Raw genomic sequence first — 23808 nt, forward strand, 5'->3', positions numbered from 1 at the left:
TCTGTCCCCTGGCAGATGGGAACACTGAGGCTGGGGAAGAGGATGTGGCGGGGGTCCCAGGGAGAGAGACAAGTGTCCCAGCTGCAGGGGAGGCTTGAAGGCCAGCTGGGGTCCATTCTGTGCCACGTTGGAGTCCGGAACGGGCCCCCCAGAGCCTGAGAACCGCAGGACTGGCTGAGGGAAGACTCGATTCTCTGAATCTGGCTCGTTTGTTTTCCAAGGCTCCTTCTCGAGTGCTCCCACGACTTTCCCTCAGCCCCCAATGGTCCCAGAATCTGCCCAGGAGCACCCCGCTTTGTCTCCCCACAGAAGAATTTCTCTGCCATCTAGACCAGAACCAGGAGCCTGAACGCCATCTAAGAACAGCTCCCAAATAAATGATTTCCGACTTTACAGCAGCTGTGAATAAATTCCCCTCTTCTCGTTTCTTGGGGTATTTTAGAAACTGATTTATACATACAATATCTCTCTCAAAATGAGACAATCAACACAGGATAAAATTATTGAGTTATGAAAATAGGGGTCAGATGGAGGTACAGGGCTTTAAATTAAACCGGCAAAATATATCTTTCATACTAAATTGACTCTTTTTGTCTTGGAAATGAATGTTTAATCAGTTAAGACGCTCAAGTTGAAGGAGCAGCCTTAAGCATATTTAATTTTGCGAAAGGGGCTGGAATCCAACACCAGGCCCGGCTCTGGCTGGCAGAGGGAGAGGGTTCCATGGTGACTGGGCCGGGGGCTGGAAGGGACAGCGACCCCCGGGCCGGGGTGGGGGTGTGGCATGAATGAGTGACTGACAGGATGCCTGGCCCACCATCTTTGCCAAAAGCAACATCCTGGAGTTCACTTCCGGCTTCAGTCCCCGGCGGGTACCACATGGTCCCTTGAGCATCACTGCCCTGGGGCATCTGGTGGCCCCTGGCCATCCTGGGCACTGTAGGGCCCAAGCACCGCCACCTCCTGGGGTTCTAGCTTTGAAGGGACTGGATGGCTGAGGATCCCCAGGAGTGGCCCCAGGCCCTTGGGAGCTTTGCAGCCCCCCAGAACAATGACCAAAAGACAACATCCTAAGGGCACCTGGGTCTTGGGGGGTGGGCGTCCTGACAGAGGGGCACTGTTTGTGCCACTCACAGTCCTGGGGCTGGGCCTCTCCATTTCTCAGGAGCCCGGCAGAGGTGAGAGGTACCAGAGAGGGAGCATCTGAGAGGGAGTTCTGTCCTTCTGTCGCTGTAGAGAGGGGTGACACTCATTCATTCGTTCATACATTCATTCAGGACCATGGAACTGCCTGATGCCAGCCATAATTGCCTGTGTGGGCACTCCTGTGGGACTCACAGGGCTCCCGTGGGAATCAAGTTTTATTGCTAAAAACTACAAAAGCAATTATTGTTTCGTGTCTGTCAAACATTTCTGAACCTTTGCGTGTCCTGACAGAAGCCCCTCCCTGGAACCTTGAGGCAGGTATTACTGTGATTCCAAATAGGAGCCATGAGACTCAGAGTGGGGCGTCCCAGGATCCAGGGTGGACCCCCCAGGGTTCAGCACCTGCACACTAACCACTAACCCCACACAGCCCAATGGACACAAGCCGGTGACTCTGCGGCCCAGGCCAAGAGGGGTCGACAGGGCCCTGCCCTTGGGAGGGTCACACCAAATCCAAAGGGGGAAGTGTGGAGAAGAGGGGCTTGTGGTGGGCAATGAACTGCCAGCCCTCCAGCAGAGACCAGTAACTCAGCGGAAGAAGACTCTCCAGGCCTCTAAGGGAGAAGCAGCAGCTGAGGCCAGCAGTGAGGTGGGTCCACACACAGCCCTCAAGAGTGAAGCTTCAGTTTCCCTTAACTCCTCTCTGGCTCTACAGCCCCATGTCACCCCCCAGCCCACCTGCTACCAGTGCTTTTAAGATGAAACTCACTCTTTGCATGGGCGGGGCAGGGGCAGGGGTGTAGCGGGCTGCTTTTTTTTGGGGGGGGTGCTTTTTTGGGTCACACCCGGCATTGCACAAGGGTTCCTCCTGGCTCCTGCACTCAGGAATTACTCCTGGAGGTTCTCAGGGGACCATATGGGATGCTGGGAATCGAACCCGGCACGGCTGCATGCTAAGCAAACGCCCTACTCACTGTGCTATCGCTCCAGCCCCATGCTTTGCATCCTTACACGCGTGTAAGACTCACCACACTCATCACCTCCTTCTGGTGTCACCCCACAATTGACTGACCCCTCTCGAGTCTCTTTCAACTCTCATACCCTCGCCGCCAGCTGTCATAGTGCTCGGCGTCTGAGTTAGTCGGGGCCATGGTGCGCCTTCATTCACGGTAGTTATTCACGTTCCGCAGACAGGAGAAACCATCCTCCCGTGTCTTGCGCCCCCTGGCTTGTCCCGCTCAGTACACGCACCACCTCATTTTCCCTCCAGGACATTCTAAAGCTGCTTCCAAGTTTCACACCAGCTGCTGCCTCAGCCTGGGGGACCCTCTGGGCCCAGGACCACCTGCCAAGTGCCAACTGATGCTTGAACCTGAACTAAACAATCGCCCGAAGCTTAAGCAAAATGTCACCTATAAAAATAATGTGATTGCATGTATATAAAATGTCCATAACAGACAGATAGAAAAACAAGAGCTAGGGGCTGTAGCGATAGCACAGTGGGTAGGGCGTTTGCCTTGCACACGGCCGACCCAGGTTCGATTCCCAGCATCCCATAGGGTCCCCCGAGCACCGCCAGGAATAATTCCTGAGTGCAGAACCAGGAGTAACCCCTGTGCATCGTCAGGTGTGACCCAAAAAGTAAAAAAAAAAAAAAAAAGAAAAACAGGAGCTAGAGGTTGCTGAGGGCACTTGTGGGGATGGTTAAGGGAGGGACACAGGGGTTGGCTGGGGGAGAGAATATTCTAGAATGGATTGTGCTGAGGGCAAGGCAACTTTGTGAATAGACTTAAATCTGCTGAACTCTCCACTTTGATGGGTGAACTGTACGGCATGTGAATCACATCTCAAAAAAGAGCATTTAATAAATACAAGTCAAAGTGAGATCACACTATTCAAAATTGTCTGAGAATAATACCAAGAAGAAGGCAGTGGGAAGCCACAAATTCCCCACCATGCTAAGTCCCATATGCATCGAGAACTTCGACCAGACCCGGCCACGAGCAGAGGGTCCCCGTTAAGACATGGAAATTCTGCTCCCGTCCTCACCCCCTGCCCTGCCACCAGTGGTGGGGGCCATGCGCATGCCAGCAACTCACCGTGGGCAGCTGGCCGGAGAGCAGGTGGCCGTCCTGGGCCAGCATGTTGGACACCATGATGGCCGGCAGGTCCATGGCCTGGTAGGGATAGGCAGGGAGCAGGCCGTTGGGTGTCAGGCCGTGGCACAGCGAGTGGTAACTGGCCTCGTGGTCCCCCAGGTGCAGGAGCGACGGCTCGGGGAGGTTGGGGGGCGTTATTGGGGGGATCTCATAGTCCTCGTTGCTCTCGCTCTGGCTGTTGTAGTTCTGAAAATGTGAAAAAGAAATGTTCAGGCTGTTAGTGGTTCACCATGGCAGACCCTGCACCAAGAACAATGACGACAATGACTACAGGTCAAAGGAGAGAAGGGACAACAGCACAGCAGAGAAGAGGGTCCAGAGGCAATGACGGCCAGTCAGATGTCCACATTCTCAGGACTCCTCCTGAGCATCTTCAAGTGTGGCCCAAAAAACAAATAAAAATATTTGAGAGAGACGGAGCTGGAGCATATATATATATACAGTACAGTGGGTAGGGCATTTGCCTTGCACGTGGCCGACCCAGGTTCGATTCCCAGCATCCCATATGGTCCTCTGAACACCTCCAGGAGTAATTCCTGAGTGCAGAGCCAGGAGTAATCCCTGAGCATTGCCGGGTGTGACCCAAAAAGCAAAAATAAAAATTATTTGAAAGGGAGAAGGGCAAATACCAGATAATCTGTGGTATAAATACAGAGAAATAAAACAAGAGAGCACAGAGTACTGATTAAAAAGACTTAACCCTGGATTACAGAACTGAGACCATAAGAAGGGTAGGATACGGGTAGGGTGATGAGGTAGCCTAGAAGCTACATAAGACCACTGGTGGAGGGTCTTGGGTACTTTGTAGTGGTGGATGTGCTTCGACTTTCTATATCAAAACCATAAATTTGGGGTCCAAAGAGATAATACAGCAGGTAGGGAGTTAGCCTTGCACACGATCAACTTGGGTTCAATCCCTGGCACCCATATTGGAAAAGGAAGCTTCAGTTTGCCCTTGCCAGCTGCTCTGAGCAGTTCTGCTTTTGGCTGATCCATCCTACACCCTTGACTCCCTGCAAATTCCTGGGCTTTTTCTAATAAACAGGGATTAATAATTGTTCATCATAAAATCCTGCTTCAGAGCTGTCGGCTCCCTTCATTCTCTGTAACACAAAGACTTGGTTTTCCTATAAAAATCTCACAAAAAGAGCCTTAGTTAACTCAGTTCTATACTATAACTCAGTTCTCCCCACTTGGGGAGCTCCTTCTCTTTTCTACTTTGCAATAAACTTTTCTACTTTCCAACTCTGAGTCTGAGCATCTTTCACTGTCACTGTCCTCCCTTTGTGCATCGATTTGCTTGAGCGGGCCCAGTAACGGCTCCATTGTGAGACTTGTTGTTACTGTGTTTGGCATATTGAATACATCACAGGGAGCTTGCCAGGATTTTGCCGTGTGGGCGGGATACTCTTGGTAGCTTGCCGGGCTCTCCGAGAGGGGCGGAGGAATCGAACCTGGACCGACCAGTTCGGCCGCGTGTAAGGCAAATGCCCTACCGCTGTGCTATCGCTCCAGCCACCTGAGCATCTTACTATTCAATATTTCCATTCTTTTTTGCTTGTTTGTTTTTGGGTCACACCCGGCGATGCACAGGGGTTCCTCCTGGCTCATGCACTCAGGAATTAACTCCTGGCGGTACTTGGGGGACCATGTGGGATGCCGGGGATTGAACCTGGGTCAGCTGTGTGCAAGGCAAGACCCTACCCACTGTACTATAGCTCTGGCCCCAATATTTCTATTCTTGAAGATATGGAAGAACCTGAGAATCGCAAGCGAACATGGAGAACGACCACCACCACTTCTGCCGCATCTGCACCAATATGATTCCCAGCCTCTCCAGGAGTGATCCTGGAGCACAGAGATAGGAGTCAGCCCTGTACACATCCCCAGCCCCCCTGACCCCCCCCCCACAAAAAATATCCATAAATGTAAGCGCCATAGTAACATTATTGTACCCATGTTACCTAGCGGTAGGGCATTCGCCTTACAAGCGGCCAACATGGCCAACCCGAGTTCGATTCCTCCGCCCCTCTCGGAGAGCCTGGCAAGCTACCGAGAGTATTCGATATGCCAAACACAGTAACAACAAAGTCTCCAATGGAGATGTTACTGGGCCCACTCGAGCAAATCGACGATCAACGGGAGGGCCTTTACCTTTACCTTTAATTCTAAAAAATGGGTATGCTGGGGCTGGAGCGATAGAATAGTGGGCAGGGCATTTGTCTTGCAAGCAGCCAGCCTGGGTTCGATCCCTGGAATCCCATATGGTCCCCCAAGCCATATCGAGAGGAATGCCTGAGCACAGAGCCAGGAGTAATTCCTAAACACCACTGGGTATGGCCCCCAAACAAAACTAAGCACTGTAGCACTGTCCTCCTGTTGTTCATCAATTTGCTCGAGGGGGCACCAGTAACATCTCCATTGTGAGACTTGTTGTTACTGTGTTTGGCATATCGAATACACCACGGGGAGCTTGCCAGGCTCTGCCATGTGTGGGGGGGATACTCTCGGTAGCTTGCCAGGATCTCTGAGAGGGACAGAGGAATCGAATCTGGGTCGGCCACGTGCAAGGCAATGCCCTACCCGCTGTGCTATCGTTCCAGCCCCCAACAAAACTAAATGAGTTTAAAATGATAAAAGGGTTTGCCTGGTGCCGGAGTGGGTGAAGGGGGCTGCAGTAGGGCACAGAGAGGCAGAGCAGGAGGACAAGCCCCCAAACAATTGGATGTGGGTGAAGGAGAGATGAGTTCGGTGCCTCATTGCCACCTCTCCACCTGGTCACACCTGTACCCCAAGATGAGCCTCGAAACCTCCTGAAGTTCCATTTGCTGCCTCCTGGGCCCCTGAGAGGCCAGAGAGTGCAAAGCCCCGCATACACCCTGGGCCTCTATCTCCCCTACCCCCCTCGATCCTCCCCAGCAAGGAGACCCACAAACCCACAGTCACCCCTGTACTGTATTGTACTGTACTGTCCTCCCGTTGTTCATCAATTTTTGCTCAAGTGGGCCCAGTAACGTCTCCATTGTGAGACCCCTAACCCCATAAAATGCCCCTAAAGCAGCGTTTCCACTTGTGGACTGACTCCCTTCCCTAGGGGGCAAGCCAGAGGGGCGCCCCCTCCCTTCTGCAGGGGGCCCATACAGCCCCCCCCCAAGGTACATCCTTCATCTCGGCAGCTCAGAAGCACGGCCCTGCCAGAGTGGGCCCGGGAAGGCAAGCATCAAATCAAGCTGCTCGGGCACTTCCGGGCTCCGCCCGTTCTTGTGGTCCTGTCCATAGTCCCAGACATGACCCCACCACCCCCTTGCTGTAAGGCTCTCTCCTGCTCTGCGTGGCTTATACTCTGTTCCCACACCCATCTCACACTTCCCCTCCCTGCCAGCAATCTGCTGGGTCTCAATGCCTCCCCCCACCTCCATACTTCCTAAAAAATGAGGCCAAACCCCGAGGTGAGCCCCAGATTGACCTGCATTGTGCCCCAGAAGCACCCGTCCCATTCAAGACATGAGAAGCGAACTTGAATCTTGAATCTGTTTAATGTTCAGCCCTGGCATGGCTGGGACAACCCTGGGGACTCATTTTCTCGAACCCGGCACAGGAGGAGGGTATGGAGAGAATTCCTTCCACAGGGGAAGGAGTCAGTCCGGGCAGTATGTGCTCAGACACGGCCCGGCAGGCCTGCTCAGGACTGCTTGGGACCATGTCCCAGATCTCCTCGCCTGGAGTTTCAGAGATGCCAAGGGCTTTGCCTAGAGACACGGAGCAGGCAACCAACCAGCAGCTCAGCTGCTCAGCATCCTCACGGTTTCCCCACAGTCTGCGAACTGCTCTGGTGAGTGCTCAGGCCACCGGCTTGGGCACTGGGGGTGGGGTGGGGGGAAGGGGGCACGTTATCTTTTTTTTTTTTTGCTTTTTGGGTCACACCCAGCGATGCACAGGGGTTACTCCTGGCTCTGCACTCAGGAGTTACTCCTGGTGGAGCTCAGGGAACCATATGGGATGCTGGGAATCGAACCCGGCTCGGCCACGTGCAAGGCAAATGCCCTCCCCGCTGTGCTATTGCTCCGGCCCCTCTTTTTTCTTAATTTGGCGGCTACGGGGAGCAAAAGGGTGGGGGCATCTCCTGTGGTTCTCAGTCCACTGGGCCCATGGTTCAGTGCAAAGGGCCAAGGGCATGGTGCTGGTTGGGCCCCGTGGTGGTGGGGTGTCCGGGCACACCTTGATGGTGCTTGGGTGTTCCTCTGGGGGGCCACCCAGTAATGCTCAGCAGGGTGATATGTACACTTAGAGGACCGACTGGGAGTGTAATAAGTGCTTATCAAGGCGTGCGCCTGCCTCAGTGCTCACGATCCCTCTGGCCCTGGGACATGCCATGAGGTAAAGATGGTCACGGACCTGGTGCCTTGAGGTGGGTCTCACTGGCATCATCCCCTCGTGGAGAGCTAAGTATCAGGAAGTCTTCCCCAGACCCTTGCCAGGCCCTCAGCCAGCCTCCCCTCCCCACAGGCTAGCTCCACTGCCCCTCCATGAGCTGCTTGTGGCATCACCCCTGCCGCCATCCCTACTCACTGTCCTTCTTCTGCTCGTCCAGACCCTGGCACCACATGGGCAGAGCTTACGTTTGTCTTGTGACCGGTGCCTGCCACGGGGCCGACAGCCGGTTCAGACTTCATTCCAGGGTGTGTCCACTTCTCTCCCCCCACCCCAACACCACAGAAGCCCCCTGACCCTGAATCGTTCGTTTTTCTGAACAGCCGCCTTCCAGCCTGGCCCCCGGCACCCAGAACCAGCACTCAGAGACTGCAGACTCCACACACGAGCCCGCTGCTTTCAGCTAAAAACCCAAATCCTCCAGGCACTGGAATGGTCCCAACCGACCAGAAGCCTTTTGCAAAAATAAGCATATGCCGTATCAAAATATTGGAATCACACAATGGTGACAATTCCTTTAAAGAGGCAATTAGCACACTTAAAAATAACCAAAGATGTAAACACGGACCAGCCTCCTCCCAAGGCAACCGATTCCCAAATGCACGATACCTGAAGTCCAGCTCAGCTGTTCCCCATTCACTGGCGTCCACAAGTGCCCAAGTCAATTGGCTCGGCCTTGGTCCCCCCACCCCCATTCTCCATCTAGTCTCGGGGTTCTGCAAAGAATCTCTGGTTTGCTATTCTGCAGGTGCACATGGAGCTTGGAGAGTGCAGGTATCACCCCACATCCCACAAATAAGTCTTGCAGGGGTTCAGCCCAGGTCTTAAAACTCTAAATCCACATTTTCCCACATGGTCAAAGATCTCCACAAGACTCTTTTCTCTCTCGCTCCCTAGAGAAAATGCAACTGCTAAGGGGCCCAAATTTGCTCTCCACCACTCCTGTCCTTTCAAGAAGAGAGCAAGAGACGCCAGGTTCTCAGAGGCTCTGGAAGTCCTCGCAGGGAAATGATCCAAAACGAAAACTCTCGAGGATTTCAGCTGCAGAACTGCGCGTCCCATTAAGGAGGAAATGACAGAGATCGATCAATTATTTATAGCGTGAGGAAAAATGTGTTTAAATGCATGCATTCTAATTGGGGAGATTTATCGAGATGAGATTTCCATACCATCAAATTAACCAGCGTAAAATAAACAGGACTGAACACATGCGCGATGTTTCACAAGCACCACGGAGCTCCGTGGCATTTTCTCGCTCCCACAAAGCCTCCCACGCCCACTTAGCACTTTCTGACTGTTCGCGCCTCCCAGATCTGTCCTGCTCACCGCCGACCTGCGGGGTGCCTCTGTGGGTTTACCTTTCAAAGAAACACCATCCTCGCTTTGCCACGCTCTGCGCCTAGCTTCTTTAACTTAGCACCAAATTCTGATCCAGGTGGTAGCATGGACCAATAGCTCATGACTATTGCAAAACAACGTATGTGCCCATCATATGTTCCACAATTTGTTTCTCCTTCCACCCATGGAGGGACATGAGACTACTTCTCTCTCTGGGCTATGAACAAACGTATCCCGATATTTGAGTGTCTGTTTCTAGTTCTTTGGGGGGGTCTATAAGCAGGAGTGGAATCTTAGTTCTGTGTTTGACTTTGTGAGGACCATCCTCTTCCCACCAGGACTGCATAATTTACACCCCTACCGACATTAATATTCTCCTGCTTCTTTTATAGCCATCCTTGTAGGTGTGAAGTCTGTAAACTAATTCAATTAAACTGTGGTTTTAATTGAAATTTCCCTCGTGACCCCTGATGCCAAGTCTCTTTTCATTTGTTTCTCGCCCATTTGCATATCTTCTTTGGAGAAATGGCAACTCAAATTTTTGGGCCCGTTTTTAAATTGGGTGGCCTTTTGGTTGTGTTCTAAGAGTTATGTGTTCCAGATACTAAACCCTTATAAAATATGATTTGCAAACATATCCCCCATCCCATTCTGTAAGTTATCATTTCACTTCCTTGCTTTTTCCTTTGATGCACAATTTTTTTTTTTTTATTTTTGAAGAGGTCCGACTCATCTGTTTTTTCTTTTGATGCTCATGCATCTAAGAGATTCCAGGTCCTAAAGGGTCACCCTGATGTTTTCCTCTAAGGACGTGGTTTGAACCAGAATTTTAGTCATGTATTCATTTTAGGTAAAATTGTTTTGCGAGAGTAAATATTTATGGGACTGGAGCAATAGCACAGTGGGTAGGGAGTTTGCATTGCATGCAGCCAACCTGGGTTCGATTCCTCCATCCCTCTCGGAGAGTCCGGCAAACTACCGAGAGTATCCTGCCCACATGGCAGAGCCTGGCAAGCTCCCCATGGCGTATTCCATACGCTAAGAACAGTAACAACAAATCTCACAATGGAGACTTACTGGTGCCCTCTCGAGCAAATCGATGAACAATGGGATGACTGTACTACTGTACAGTCAGCACTGTAGCACTGTCCTCCCGTTGTTTACCGATTTGCTTGAGTGGGCACCAGTAATGTCTCCATTGTGAGACTTGTTACTGTTTTTGGCATATCAAATACACCACAGGGAGCTCCCCAGACTCTGCCGTGCAGGCGGGATACTCTCGATAGCTTGCTGGGCTCTCCAAGAGGGACAGAGGAATCGAACCCAGGTTGGCCACGTGCAAGGCAAACGCCCTACCTGCTGTGCTATAAAATGTTATCTCTCTCAAAGTGCAACACACTTATTTCTTCAATGAGAGATTCCCCAATGCATGACAAATCTGTAAAATACTGTCTCCACATACTGTACTAAAGTTATCTGTTAGGGGCTAGAGAGATAGTACAGGGGACAGGGCGCTTGCCTCTGTGTCCCACCAGAAGTATCCCTGAGCATTGCTAGGTGTGGCCCCCAAACACACAAACCTTTTCAATGATGTTGGCATCTGTAAGTTTGGTTAACACATCGACTATGCTACAGTGCTACAAATATTTATACGCCATGAAGGGTACCGTGTTCCCAAACGATGTCCACCATCAAAAAGCCAATAACCCTGGACCACAGTCCACAAAACCCTTCCCTTCTACCCCTGCCCATGAGGCAGCCTCAGCTCTGTTCTCAGAGCAGACGGGTTTGCCCTCACGGACACTGTCCATTCCCCTGCGTTGCTTTTTTATATCCCAGCTCCGAGCCACATCTTCTGACATTTGCTTTCTCCTTCTGACCTTTGCTGAACACAAGCCCCTCCGATTTATGGATCCATTCTGAAGGATCCTTCATTTATGCCACATTTAGGCAGAATCCAAGGCTATTTTTTGGACATGTCGCTGTCCAGTAGCCTCAGCATGCTGTGGGGAGGAGATTGTTCCTTCCCCTCACTTCAGTATCGTGGCACCCCTGTGAGCAATGAACTGGTCGATGATGCAGCGGGTTATCTCAGGGCTCTTTCTTCTCCTCCTAGTTCTTATCTATCCTTTGCAAGGACCATAGTTTTGACTACCCCGAACTTGCAGGGAATTGGGAAGGGCAAGTCCAACTTTGTTCATCTTTTTCCAGGTGACTGTGGCTCTTCAGAGACCCATCACGGTTCCAGAGGAAGCTGGGTCAGCAATTCTATTCCTATCCAAAAGGCATGTGGGAATTTAAAAGGCATTTCATTGAATCTGCGAATCATCTGGGAAGTTCTGCCATCTCGCCATCATTAAGTCTTTTTTTTTTTTTCGCTTTTTGGGTCACACCCAGCAATGCTCAGGAGTTACTCCTGACTCTGCACTCAGGAATTACTCAGGAATTACTGGTGGTGCTCAGGGGAACCACATGGGATGCCGGGGATTGAACCCGGGTTGGCCACGTGCAAGGCAAACGCCCTACCCACTGCTCTGGTCCCCCCACCACTAAGTCTTCTAATCCACAATCACAGACAATGGTATTTTTTTCCAAAGGTCTTCTTCAATATTTTTTCAGCGATGGTTTATAGCTTTCTGTGTTCAAGTCTCTTGCCTCTTTGCTTAACTTTATTCCTATACATTTTTTTGGAGGGTGGAATACCCATCTACATATCGAATTGTTTTCTTACTTTCTTTTTAGATGGTTTACTGCTGGTCTCCAGAAACTCAACAGATTTTTGCGTGTTGGCCTTGCATCCTAAAGCTTTGTTGAATTAGATGACAATGAATACAAGTTACTTTAATTCCTTTATTAAAAGATAAAAAATTAATAGTTTGATTGAAATAAATGAATCTAGCATCTGACATTTATAAGAGGCATGCCTAAAATAAAATGACACGAAGTTAAAAATGAACAGATGTATCAGGCAAATAAAAAGCAGAAGCGGCAAAATTAATAACAAATTAAGTATAATTCAGAGCACAAAATCATTAAAGGATCAAGAAGAATACTCACATTGACAAATGATACAATCTACTAAGAGGAAACAACAGACATAAACTTTTATGAAGACTGACAAACCACAGATATAAAGTGTGAAACCATTGAAAGTACAAAGATTTATCCAAATAAACATGAGACATTAACATAATAAGACTCGAACGCATCTCTTCACAAATCCACAAATCAGTCAGATAGAAAAGACCAAGAATAACTGGGGGCCAGAGCAATAGTACAGCGGTTAAGTACTTGCTCTGCATGCATCCAATCTGGGTACAATCCCCGGCACCCCATGTGGTCTCCCCGTCAGCCTGGCAGGAGTGATTCCTGAGCACAGAGCCAGGAGTAAGCCCTGAGTTGAGCCAGTGTGACCCCAAGACAAAACAAAAAAGAATAGACATAAAGAAATAATACGATTTACCTTGTTATTTGTCCCTAGATATAAAGAAGACACGTGCTTGGGGCCAGGAGATGAGTTGCATCCCCAGTACCACATAGACCCCTGAGCACTCCTAGGTGTGGCTCCCAGAAACGAAAAAGATAAAAGTAATCTTCCAAATAACTTTCGGATCGAAGAGGTGATCGGAGCTGAAATCACAGACAAATGATTTGCCACCTGCAAAACCTGGGTACTAGTGCAATAGGTCACCTAATGAATTAATTAGGAGGCACATTTGTCACCTAATGAATTAATTAGGAGGAAAAAGGAAATGAACAGAACACTTGTGAAACTAGAAATTAAGTAACAAAACTAGCTGTGTCAGTGGGAGACTATGAAAATAGGAAAACATTAGGTTTTTTTTTTCTTTTTCTTTTTGGGTCACATTCAGTGATGCTCAGGGGTTACTCCTGGCTCATGAACTCAGGGATTTCTCCTTGTGGTGCTCAGGGGACCATATGAGATGCTGGGAATTGAACCCAGGTGAGCTGCATGCAAGGCAAACACCCTACTGGTTGTGCTATCGCTCCAGCTCCAACATTAGACTTTTTAAAAAACCCATTAAAAAAAAAAAACGGCTAGCAAAACAGTAAACTTCTGACATTAAAAAAAAAAAAGGCTGATGGAAGTTGGAGTGACAGTATAGTGGGTGGGGCCTTACTTTGCACGTGGTTGACTTGGGTTTGATCCCTAGTACGCCAGATGTACCCCGAGCCAGGAGTGATCCCTGAGTACAGAGTCAGAGGAAGCCCTGAGTGTTGCCGAGTGTGGCCTCAAAACAAAACAAAACAAAACAAAAGGGCTGAGGAGTTAGATCAGGGCTCAGGGGTATATGCAAAGAATTTACAAGGACCCGAGTTCAATCCCCGGCACCACTGGGTGTGGCCTTGAAAGCCCCAAGTGATGCTGATCCTGAGCATTGAACCATCCAGCCCAACTGGTCAAGAGTTGCTGGGAAGGGCCTTGTGCCCCGAGCATACGTGGGAACCCCCAGACCCAGACAAAAACCAAAACCAAGAGGATACTGCAAAAGGAATGAAAAATGTGTTGATTCTTTGACGATTGCTGAGAGCTCCTTTGCAACACAGAACAAGGCCAATTTTCATACATGCCTGTTAGTTTCAGGTTCACTTTGTTGTTGAAATCTTCTAAATTACTCCTTTTTTTTCTCTTTTCTGCTCAACTCATTGATTTCTGGGCAAGACAGGTTAAAAATTTCCACCACAACTGCGATTTAATCAAGCTCCTTTTGTCTTTCTACCCAACATATTGAAGACTATTTAAAAATGAATTATTGGGAGATATATAGGGGTTAGGGCTCATGTCCGTGCAGCCAGTCCTGGCTCCGTCCCTGGTACACACGGTCCCCCTAAGCACTCAGTCACTGACTCAGGCCTCCTGAGCACCACCTGGGATAGTGCTCCCTACAACCCCGCCCCCCACACACACACTAAAAAGGGATCATGGCTGTATCTTAGGGAAGGGTTCCCTTCTGTATTCAATTTTTGCCTGCTTTATCCCCTCTGACGCCCTCTCGAAGGTTCTCAGACTACCATACCCCATTTTTTCTGGCTCGCCCAATGCTGTAGAAGAGAAAGGGGGAAGATTCACCTGTCAGAATGAATGAAGGCTGGTTTCATCCTTCTCCCATCCCGGGCCCCCCTTTCCAGCCAACAGCACTGCACGCGGAGACATGGGGAGCAGCTTGGGAAAGGAGGGGGACCTCTGCCCCTGGTGCTGGGGGAAGCCCTCTCAAGGTCTGAAGGGAAGTAGAGGCAGGACGTCGGAGAGACCCATTCCAGGAGCTGGGCAAAGAGGCATGGGTTCTAAAGCCCAGAAACATGGCAAGAACAGAGCAAGGGAACAAATCAGACCAAGCTGCTTGAACAGGAATGGGTTACAACAGCAATCAGTCAATGTCTGTATGGAGCTTGTATTAACTATGTTATTATAATTAGTATTAATATAATTTTATCAATACACTGTCACTCCCGTTGTTCATCGATTTGCTCAAGCGGGTCCAGTAACGTCTCCATTGTCACACTTGTTACTGTGTTTGTCATATCGAATATGTCACAGGTAGCTTGCCAGGCTTTGCCTTGTAGGCGAGATACTCTCGGTAGCTTGCCGGGCTCTCCAAGGGGGGTGGAGGAATCAAACCTGGGTTGGCCCGGTTGGCGGCGTGCAAGGCAAATGCCCTACCCACTGTGCTATTGCTCCAGCCCTTTATCAATACAATTAATCATATTAATATAAATTAGCATTAATACCATTTGTATTAATACAATTAATCATAGTAGTAGAATGTGTATTAATATACTTAATTGCATTAATATGCTTGTATTAATATAATTAATCATAGTAATAGAATGTGTGTTAATATACTTAATTACATAAATACACTTGTATTAATATAATTTGTATTAATACAATTAATCCTAGTAATAGAATGTGTGTTAATACAATTAATTGCATCAATATACTTGTATTAATAGAATTTTTATTAATACAATTAATCACAGTAATAGAGTGCATATTAATACAATTAATTGTGTTAGTATACTTGTATCAATCGTACCAATACAATTAACCACTGACTACAACAATTATCACCTACGTCAGTAACCATTGCCTCTGTTGAATACCAAATGTTTCCCCGAGACACTAGCCTAGAAAAGCTCTCTATGAACTGCATTTGAAGCCCGGCCCTTCTTGGCACTAGCCAGGTGGATCCGCATGTGTCAACAAACTGAAGGGCCCTCCCTCTCCCTTATCTCCCCAGGGGCCAATCTGGGACTCCATCAGGTTTTTGACCCGACTGTGTTGCCAGGTGCCCCAGGAACGGTCCTGAGGAGACCGAGCGGGGAGGTGTGGGGCACGGAGGAGAGGCAGACTGTGAGGCAGGGGGCTTGGTGAAGCTGGAGAAGGAGGAAGGAAGAGGCCGGAAGTGATCTGCAAACAGGGGAGGGTTGCTTAGTCAAGGGTGCAAGCATGAGCTCCTGGCAGGAGAGGGGACGCCCCGGAAGGTGACTGGTCAGTGGGATCCCGCCCGAGACTCGGTGGCCAGACAGGGCACCTCAGCAACGGAGAACGCCGACAGGTGTGTGTTCCAGGTCGGAGGAGGGAATATGCAGTTCCTTGGGGCTCCTGGGAGAGCCGGCATGTGAGATATTAATAATATCAATACAACTAATTGTCCACCAGCAGACACAGGTGGACGGCAGGACATGAGCAGTGAGGACAGGAAGAAGTCAGGACCCGTCCCCCTGAGCCCCTCCTTCACTCGGGTCCTAGAGCCTCCAGCACCACCAGCAGGAAGGGGCATGAAGTTGGGGAGGGGGGTATCACAGACCAGCCCCACCCCACTACAAGGACTCTGAATCCAAAGGGACTTGGGGTGAGGGTACTCAGCTTTCTTGGCTCCCATGGACTGGAGTCAGCTGGACAATCTGGAGGGGCAGTGGCTACTTCTTAGGTTGACCCCAGATTTCGCAGAGTTCCTAACGCTTTTGTGTATTTCGAATACCCCCTCTCCCCCACCCCATCATCCCCCAACACACAAAGCTTGCAGATCCTTAGCTTACACCATCCATGACTATTATTGTTCTACCTGCAGAAGGAACACACCAGGTTGGGGGCATTCCAGCCCTGCCACTGACTGAGGGACCTCTGGCAATCTCTCTCCACTTGGGCTGGAGTGATAGCACAGCGGGTAGGGCGCTTGCCTTCCATGCAGCCAACCCGGGCCGACCCCGGTTCGATTCCTCTACCCCTCTCAGAGAGGCCGGCAAGCTACCGAGAGTATCACGCCCGCATGGCAAAGCCTGGCAAGCTACCCATGACGTATTCAATATGCCAAACACAGTAACAACAAGTCTCATGATGGAGACATTACTGGGCCCGCTCGAGCAAATCGATGAACAATGGGAGGACAGTGCCACAGTGCCTCCTCCTCACTGTCCTATCTACGCAACCCCACTCATGGCGGCGGGCCGGGGAGCATCCTCTAAGGAAACACGTGAGAACATAAGGATGGAAAGTAAGCGCCAGCCCCAACCCCCACCCTCAAGGATGTGTGATGGTGGGGAGTGGGGAGGCACAGAATTAAGTCAAACAAGTCTGCAGCCTCCTTTCCAGGGTCCCGAGGAAGGAGCCAAGGTTCAGAGGGGGTATCTCCTAAGTCAAACAGAAAAATGTATGGAAACGGGGAAAAGCTGTCCTCTTGTGCAGGGCTATCGTTCACAGTTCCCTGCCCCTCCAAAACTTTCCTAACTTGGGGGGCTGGAGAGAGAGCACAGTAGGTAAGGAGCTTGTCTTGCACACAGCCTAGCTGGGTTTGATTGCTGGCGCTGTATATGGTCCCCTAAGCATCGCCAGGAGTGAGCACAGAGCCAGGAATAAGCTAGGTATCCCCACCACTCATACACACACATACACACATACACACACACACACACGCACGCACATACACGCACATGCACACACATACACATACACACAAACACATGCACACACACAAATAAATCAAGGGAACAAGTGTCCTGATCTGTACAGCAAAGGAGACGGTCACCCCACCATGGACCACTTAACAAGTAACACCCACGCCCTGTAAGAACATCTCAGCTTCAGGCCCATCATCCTGTTCCCTTTTGGCCCTAACAAGGAAAATGACATCTCCAAACCCAAACCCTCCCCAACACGGGGGCACGTGGTGCGGGGACTTCCGGGGGATGAGAACCGTGATTTTATGAATCCAGCAGAGAAGGAAAGGCAATTTTGCCAGGCTTGTCTGTGTCCATAATGACCGAGTCAAATTAATCATCTTGGCTAATACCCCTGTGCCACCCATCCCAGAGATGTTTAATAGAATCTTTCTGATTCATGTCCCGCCGCCCGTCAGAACAGGAGTATTGCCGTCCTTCTGAAAATCAGGACAATTACGCCTTCCGGTGGGGCTATCATTTTCCCGGAGCTGCAAATGCTTCTTAAAATAAATAAATAAGATCCCGCGCCATCCATAACTGCGAGAGGACTGAAAAGCCATCCTGTTAGAATTAAATGGGGATTCTGGAGGAGGTGGGGGGTGGGGGAGGTAAGAATCGCATTAAGCCTTTATTTACAGGCAGAACCTGTGAATAAGTAAGACAGAGGCGAGGCGTGGAGGCTGGAGGTGGCTGTGTGATGGCCCTCCTGCTGCTGGGTCTGAAACGCGTGGGTCAGGGCAGTCATGCATCGTGGGATGGTGACAACTGCCCATCTTAGCCCATGTTTACAAAAACTATATATTTGCTCGAGTGGGCCCAGTAATGTCTCCATTGTGAGACTTGTTGTTACTGTGTTTGGCATATCAAATACGTCATATATGAAAACATTTTAATTAAGAAAAGACTGCAGGGGGGCTGGACCTATAGTATAGCGGGCAGGGCTTTTGCCTTGCATGTGGCCGACCTGGATTCGATTCCCAGCATCCCATATGGTCCCCTGAACTCTGCCAGGAGTAATTTCTGAGTGCAGAGAAATAACCCCTGAGCATCACTAAATGTGATCCCAAAAGCCAAAAAAAAAAAAATTCCACTACAAACAACTTTATAGACTTATAATTTTTTTTTTTTGCTTTTTGGGTCACACCCAGTGATGCTCAGGAGTTACTCCTGGCTCTGCACTCAGGAATTACTTCTGGCAGTGCTCAGGGGACCATATGGGATGCTGGAAATTGAACCTGGGTTGGCCACGTGGAAGGCAAATGCCCTCCCTGCTGTGCTATCGCTCCAGCACCCTAAACTTACAAATTATAAAACTAACAAAGTAACTGGGGGTGGGAGAGAGCTCAGAGATTGGGGTGCATGAGTCACACCGACTTTAGACCCTGGCACTACGTGGCCCCTCACATGCCTCTAGGAGGCTCCCAAGAACCACCAGCCTGGTCCTCATGGTCCCCGACCGTGCAGGGGCCAAGCATCTCCACATCCCTGGGCTGAAGCACTAGGTCACCTGGATGGTGGGCCAAGGGTTGTTTCATAAATTTAATTTTAGACACTGTGATTCACACTGCTCATGGGAGGGCTTCATGCACGACACATTCCAGCACCCTGCACCAGTGTACACTTCCCCCCCTACCATTGTCCCTGTGTCCCCACCCCCTTCCCGTCCTATTCCTCCACCCCCTCCTCCCCTATGGTAAGCTTCCTACTGAAGCCCAGCTCTCAGTTTCCATGCTCTGAGGCACTGATTCTCCTATGCTGTTTTGGTGCTGGAGCGATAGCACAGCGAGAAGGGCGCTTGCCTTGCACGTGGCCGACCTGGGTTTGATTCTTCTGTCCCTCTCAGAGATCCCGGAAAGCTACCAAGAGTATCCCACCTGCACGGCAAAGCCTGGCAAGCTCCCCGTGATGTATTCGATATGCCAAACACAGTAACAACATGTCTCACAATGGAGATGTTACTGGTGCCTGCTCAAGCGAATCGATGAACAACACAGTGCTACGGTGCTACAGTGCAGTGCTACTCTCTGTTTTGATCATTCTGTGCCTGTCCCTCTCCTTCTAGACTCACTCTACTCCTCAACATGACACTCCACACAGCAGCAAACTGCATGCCGTCATCTTTCCTTACAGCTGCGTAGTATTCCATTGAGTGTGCGTGCCAGAGTCCCTTTATCCAATCTTTCTTTGCTTGGACCCTGGGCTTGCTTCCAGATTCTGGCTATTGTGAGCAGAGCTGCAGTGAACACAGGAGTACAGCTGTCTTCGTTGGCCAAGTGTTGAGGTCCCTTGGGTTTCCTTTGGAGGGCCCCCACCAAGAAAACAAACAACGACCTAGGAGAAAAGATACTCAAATCCCCACTCAGGAAAACATCAGAGTCACTCTCAGACTCCATTTTTCTGGCTGATCCACTTGATGGTGCCAAAAGAACTTAAAGCAAAGCTGGGAATAACTTGGGGTCACAACACCCAAGGGGGGCTGGTCTAGGCATCAGGCACAAACTCACTGTGCAGATGAGGAAACTCACTTTCCAGGAAGTAAAAGTTTTCTTTAGTTTAATAACCTTTTTATAACTGCTCCTCTTTGAGACTTTCCTTTGGGTGTCTCTGAGAGGGGAGGTCAAATAAACTTTTTCTGAAAAAAAAATGCAGGGAATAGTTTTTATTCTAGGGGAGGGGTATCACAGAGATTCTGTCACAACTAGTTGACTCAACTGCAGTAGCCTGAAATGAGCTGTGGGCAATATTTAGGTTAACAAGTGTAAACTTGTTAATAAAGCTTTATTCATAAACAACAAATGGAGGGCCAGGCTTTGCTAACCCATTTCCAAATGGTGGTCTTTCTTCTCCATCAATCTTTCACCATCTCACATGCAGTCTATTTGCGTTTCACCACACACACACACACACACACACACACACACACACACACAAATAGTTCTTCCCTGGCCCCATCACCACAGTGTAAATTCTACCCACTCTGAGCACTGAGCTCTCCCATGGGCCTCTGCCACACCCACACACAAGGAGGCCCTCGGTAAACTGCTACTGAGTGAAAGAATGCGGGAGAGAAGGAGAGGGGAATTGGGTTCACAGTTGTATCTCTACCACAAGGGACACTGCCCAGAATGCAGCAGATGACTGGATAAATATCTGGGGGGGGTGGGGTGGGATGCTAATGCAATGCTCAAGCCCGCTATGTGCTGCTGTTGGGGGTGACAGGGGGGCACCAAGACTACTCCAGCACTGCTGGGGGAGCCTCGCGGGGCTGGGGATCAAACGGGGGGGTCTCAGGCACACACTCCAGCCCTCTGAGCTGTTCCCCCGGCCCCTCAATCCTTTGTTAGTGGAAGAACATACAAATGAGTTTATGGAGGGTGAGCTTTGGCAGAGCGCGGCTTTGGGTCAAGAAGTGAGCAGAGGTGAGGAGGAGAGAGTACAGTGGGGAGGGCACTGGCTTTGCAAGTGGTCCCAGCACCCCATAGGGCCGCCCGAGCATGGCCGGGAATGTTCCCTGAGTGCAGAGCCAGGAGAAGGCTGAGCATGGCATCAATGAGCACGGCACCCAACCACCAAAAAAAGAAAAAAAAAAGAAAAAAAAGAAGTGAGCAGATTTCCAGAGCCCCTGAACCTCGGCTCAGTGGCAAACTCGCTCTCCCTGGGCCCCCGAGGGGCTTCTGCCTCCTCACCCTCATCATCGTCATCATCATCGTCATCATCATCATCATCTTCCCATGACCTTGTGTATCCCACACCCCTGGGATGCTGGCGTCCCCCTTCTGGGCCTTAGTCACCTGTCTGGCCAAAAAGAGGGGGTTGGACAAGCGACCCCCCAGCCCAAACAGACTCCATGAATGTGACCCCGCTGTGCAGGTACCCGGGCAGACAGGAGGCCATGCAGCCTGGCGGCATGTTAAAGTGATGAGTAGGCGCTCTAGTTGTTCCCGTGTTCAAATAGCTTCTGGGGGAAAAAAATTATGTCTATTTGCAGGGTTTTTTTTTTCCCTTTTCCATTTCTACCTTTTGAAAAGGACAGAAATAGCATCGCCTAGAAATCTGCCGAGCCAGCTGGCTGGGGAAGAAGGTACTGATGTTCCTGGGGACTGAGAACCATGGTGGTGGATGCCAAGGCCCCCTGACACTGCACAGGAAGTCCCCCCCAACCTGCCCCCCAGCCTGGGCTGCCCCGGGGACCCTGCTGGGCTCGAAGCTGCCTTCAGCACGGGGTCTGAGATCCTGCCTGGTAGCCAGGGCAGATTCTGGAACATCTCCAGGTACAGTGAGCCCAGCACAGCACCCTCGATGCTACAGGCTTCTGTCCCAGCGTGACCCCAGGCAGGCTGGACCCCCTGCTCAGGCCTGACCTCTGCAGGTGGGACAGTTCATTCTCAGGTCACCTGAGCATTCTCAGACCCCCTTTCTCCTTTGCAGGTGACGCTCAGCTTTGGTCTTGGAGAGCTCAGCCTGCTCTGAGAGAAGTTTGGAGGAAACCCCCTCCAAAGCCCGGACCTCTCGCTCCCAGCCTTATGGCAGCTTTTGTTGGCCTGATTGGGAGGTTTAGAGGTCACACCCAGGGGCCCTCAGGTACTTCCTCCTCCTGGACACATGTTCAGGAGTGGCTTCGAGTCGTGCCTGGGGAAAACGCGGGTGATGGGGGTCAAGGCCGGGGCTCCCGCAGGCAAAGCCTGTGCTCCAGCCCCGACCCACGCAGCCACCCCCCCCACCCCGTGTCACGCCAGCTCACTGCAGCCCAGCACGTTCTCAGGTCGGTCTGGCTGAGGAGCCGTATCCAGGAGTCTCCATCCCCCCCTCACTCGGTTTCACTTCTCTGCCGCTTTATCGGTAATAACGATGTCGAAAATTCCTAGGACACTTACCACGTGCTGAGTGCAGCCCGTTCTATGCACTTGTCACATGTGAAATGATTAGCTGTCACTAAGCTCTCGGAGGACATTATACCCCTCATTATACCCCTGGGGCAGGGGACAGGGGCATGAAATTGGGAAGTGACTGGCAGGGAAACCCAGCCCTGCCTACAGGGTCAGCCTGTCTAGCGCGGGGCGAATTGTACCATGTGCCTCTTGCATGAGCAGAGATGCCCCCAGGGGCGCCCCCAGACAAGCCCAGCGGGCAGCGGGGAGTGCACCTGTGGCCGGGCCTTCAACCCTCAGCCCTCACCCCCTCTCCAGGTGGGAACTCGGCTCCCACAGTGCACAGGTCCCTGCTCTCCAGGACCCACAGGAGCAGGGCCCAGGAATGACGTGGCCCAGGAGTGACGTGGCCAGGTTACAGCTCAGCAGTGGCGTGTGTGTTTGTGTGTGCACACACGAGTCCGGGGGTGTGCGGGTGGGGGTATATCTCTCATGGGGAGCGTGTGGGGGTGGGTGAGTCTTGCTCAAAATAGCCCCCAGAGGAATGCCAACTGGTTCCGCCATTTTGGAAAACAGTATGGACGATTCTCAAAAAATTAGAAATTGAGCTCCCATTTGGCCCAGCAATACCACTCCTGGGAACATATGCTGGAGAGGCAAAAAAGTACAGTTGAAATGACATCTGCACTTGTATGTTCAATGCCACACTGTCCACAATAGCCAAGATCTGGAAAAAACCGGAGTGCCCAAGAACAGATGACTGGCTAAAGAAATTTTGGTACATCTACATAATGGAATACTATGCAGCTATTAGAAAAGATGGAGTCATGAAATTTGCATACAAATGGTTCTACATGGAAAGTATCGTGCTAAGTGAAATGAGTCAGAGAGGGACAGACATAGAAAGACTGCACTCATCTGGGGAATATAAAGTAACAGAATGGGAGTCGAACACCCAAGAATAGCTGAGATAAGTACCAGGAAGTCTGCTCCAGGGCTTGGAAGCTGGCAGCACAGGCTGGAGGAAAAGGCAGCTCAGATAGAGAAGGGAGCACCAAATAAAGGGTGTTTGGAGGATTTGTTCGGGATATGAGATGCATGCTGAAAGTAGACTGAACATGATGGCCACTCTCAATACCTCTATTGCAAACCACAACACCCTAAAGGAAAGAGAGAGCAAAAGGGAATGCCCTGCCACAGAGGCAGGGTGGGGTGGGGGGATGGGGTGGGGGGTGGGAGGGTTACTGGGTTCACTGGTGGTGGAGAATGGGCACTGGTGGAGGGATGGGTACTCGATCATTGTATAATTGAAACCCAAGCATAAAAGTTTGTAAATCTATAATTGTACCTCATGGTGTTTCACTAATAAAAAACTAACAAAACTGTTGGAGTACACGGAGCTTAAGTTTATCAGATTGCACCCATCACAGTGCTCCCGAGTCACTCCCATTACTTTGTCTGTCTGTAACCACTTCTATGCTCTCTTCCCCAACCAATTTGTAAGGTCTCATCCTTCTTAGACACTGAAGCTGTACTGTAAGTTAATAATGCCTTTCTCCTCTCCTTATGTATTTTGAGCAGTTTGCTTTAATGCAATGTCCTTTTGTATGGACACAGTAAGAAATACTTTGAGCTTATAGAATTGCTCTCCTAGGGCCATCTCGATCTCAGACTGCAGTGCTCAGGCCAGATATCTTTCCTATTCCTAACAGCAGGGCCCTAGTCTCGTCGTTACCTTTGGATCATGACATCATTTGCCTATGATCAACCTCTTAACTTATAGTTAAGAATCGTGGCACCTTGGCCTGGCCCATCGCGATGCCAGGGTAGCACATAACTTACCGGCTTGCCCTGGTTCCATCCAGTCCCACGTCGGGACCCTGCCCTTGGGGTGCTAGGAA

General features: G+C 50.4%; 1 protein-coding gene across 2 annotated transcripts in view; it reads right to left on the bottom strand.

Moving 5' to 3' along the window:
- The window catches only part of TOX2 (TOX high mobility group box family member 2), a 142673-nt gene that overhangs the window by 50216 nt on the left and 68649 nt on the right, over positions 1 to 23808 (bottom strand). For both annotated transcript variants that reach the window (XM_056121738.1, XM_056121737.1), the window contains one exon: positions 3246 to 3491. In XM_056121738.1, the coding sequence (XP_055977713.1) occupies positions 3246 to 3491 (246 nt within the window). The remainder of the gene's footprint in view (positions 1 to 3245; positions 3492 to 23808) is intronic.

Source organism: Sorex fumeus, unplaced genomic scaffold (genome assembly GCF_029834395.1).
Source record: "Sorex fumeus unplaced genomic scaffold, SorFum_2.1 ptg000044l, whole genome shotgun sequence".
NCBI lineage: Eukaryota > Metazoa > Chordata > Mammalia > Eulipotyphla > Soricidae > Sorex > Sorex fumeus.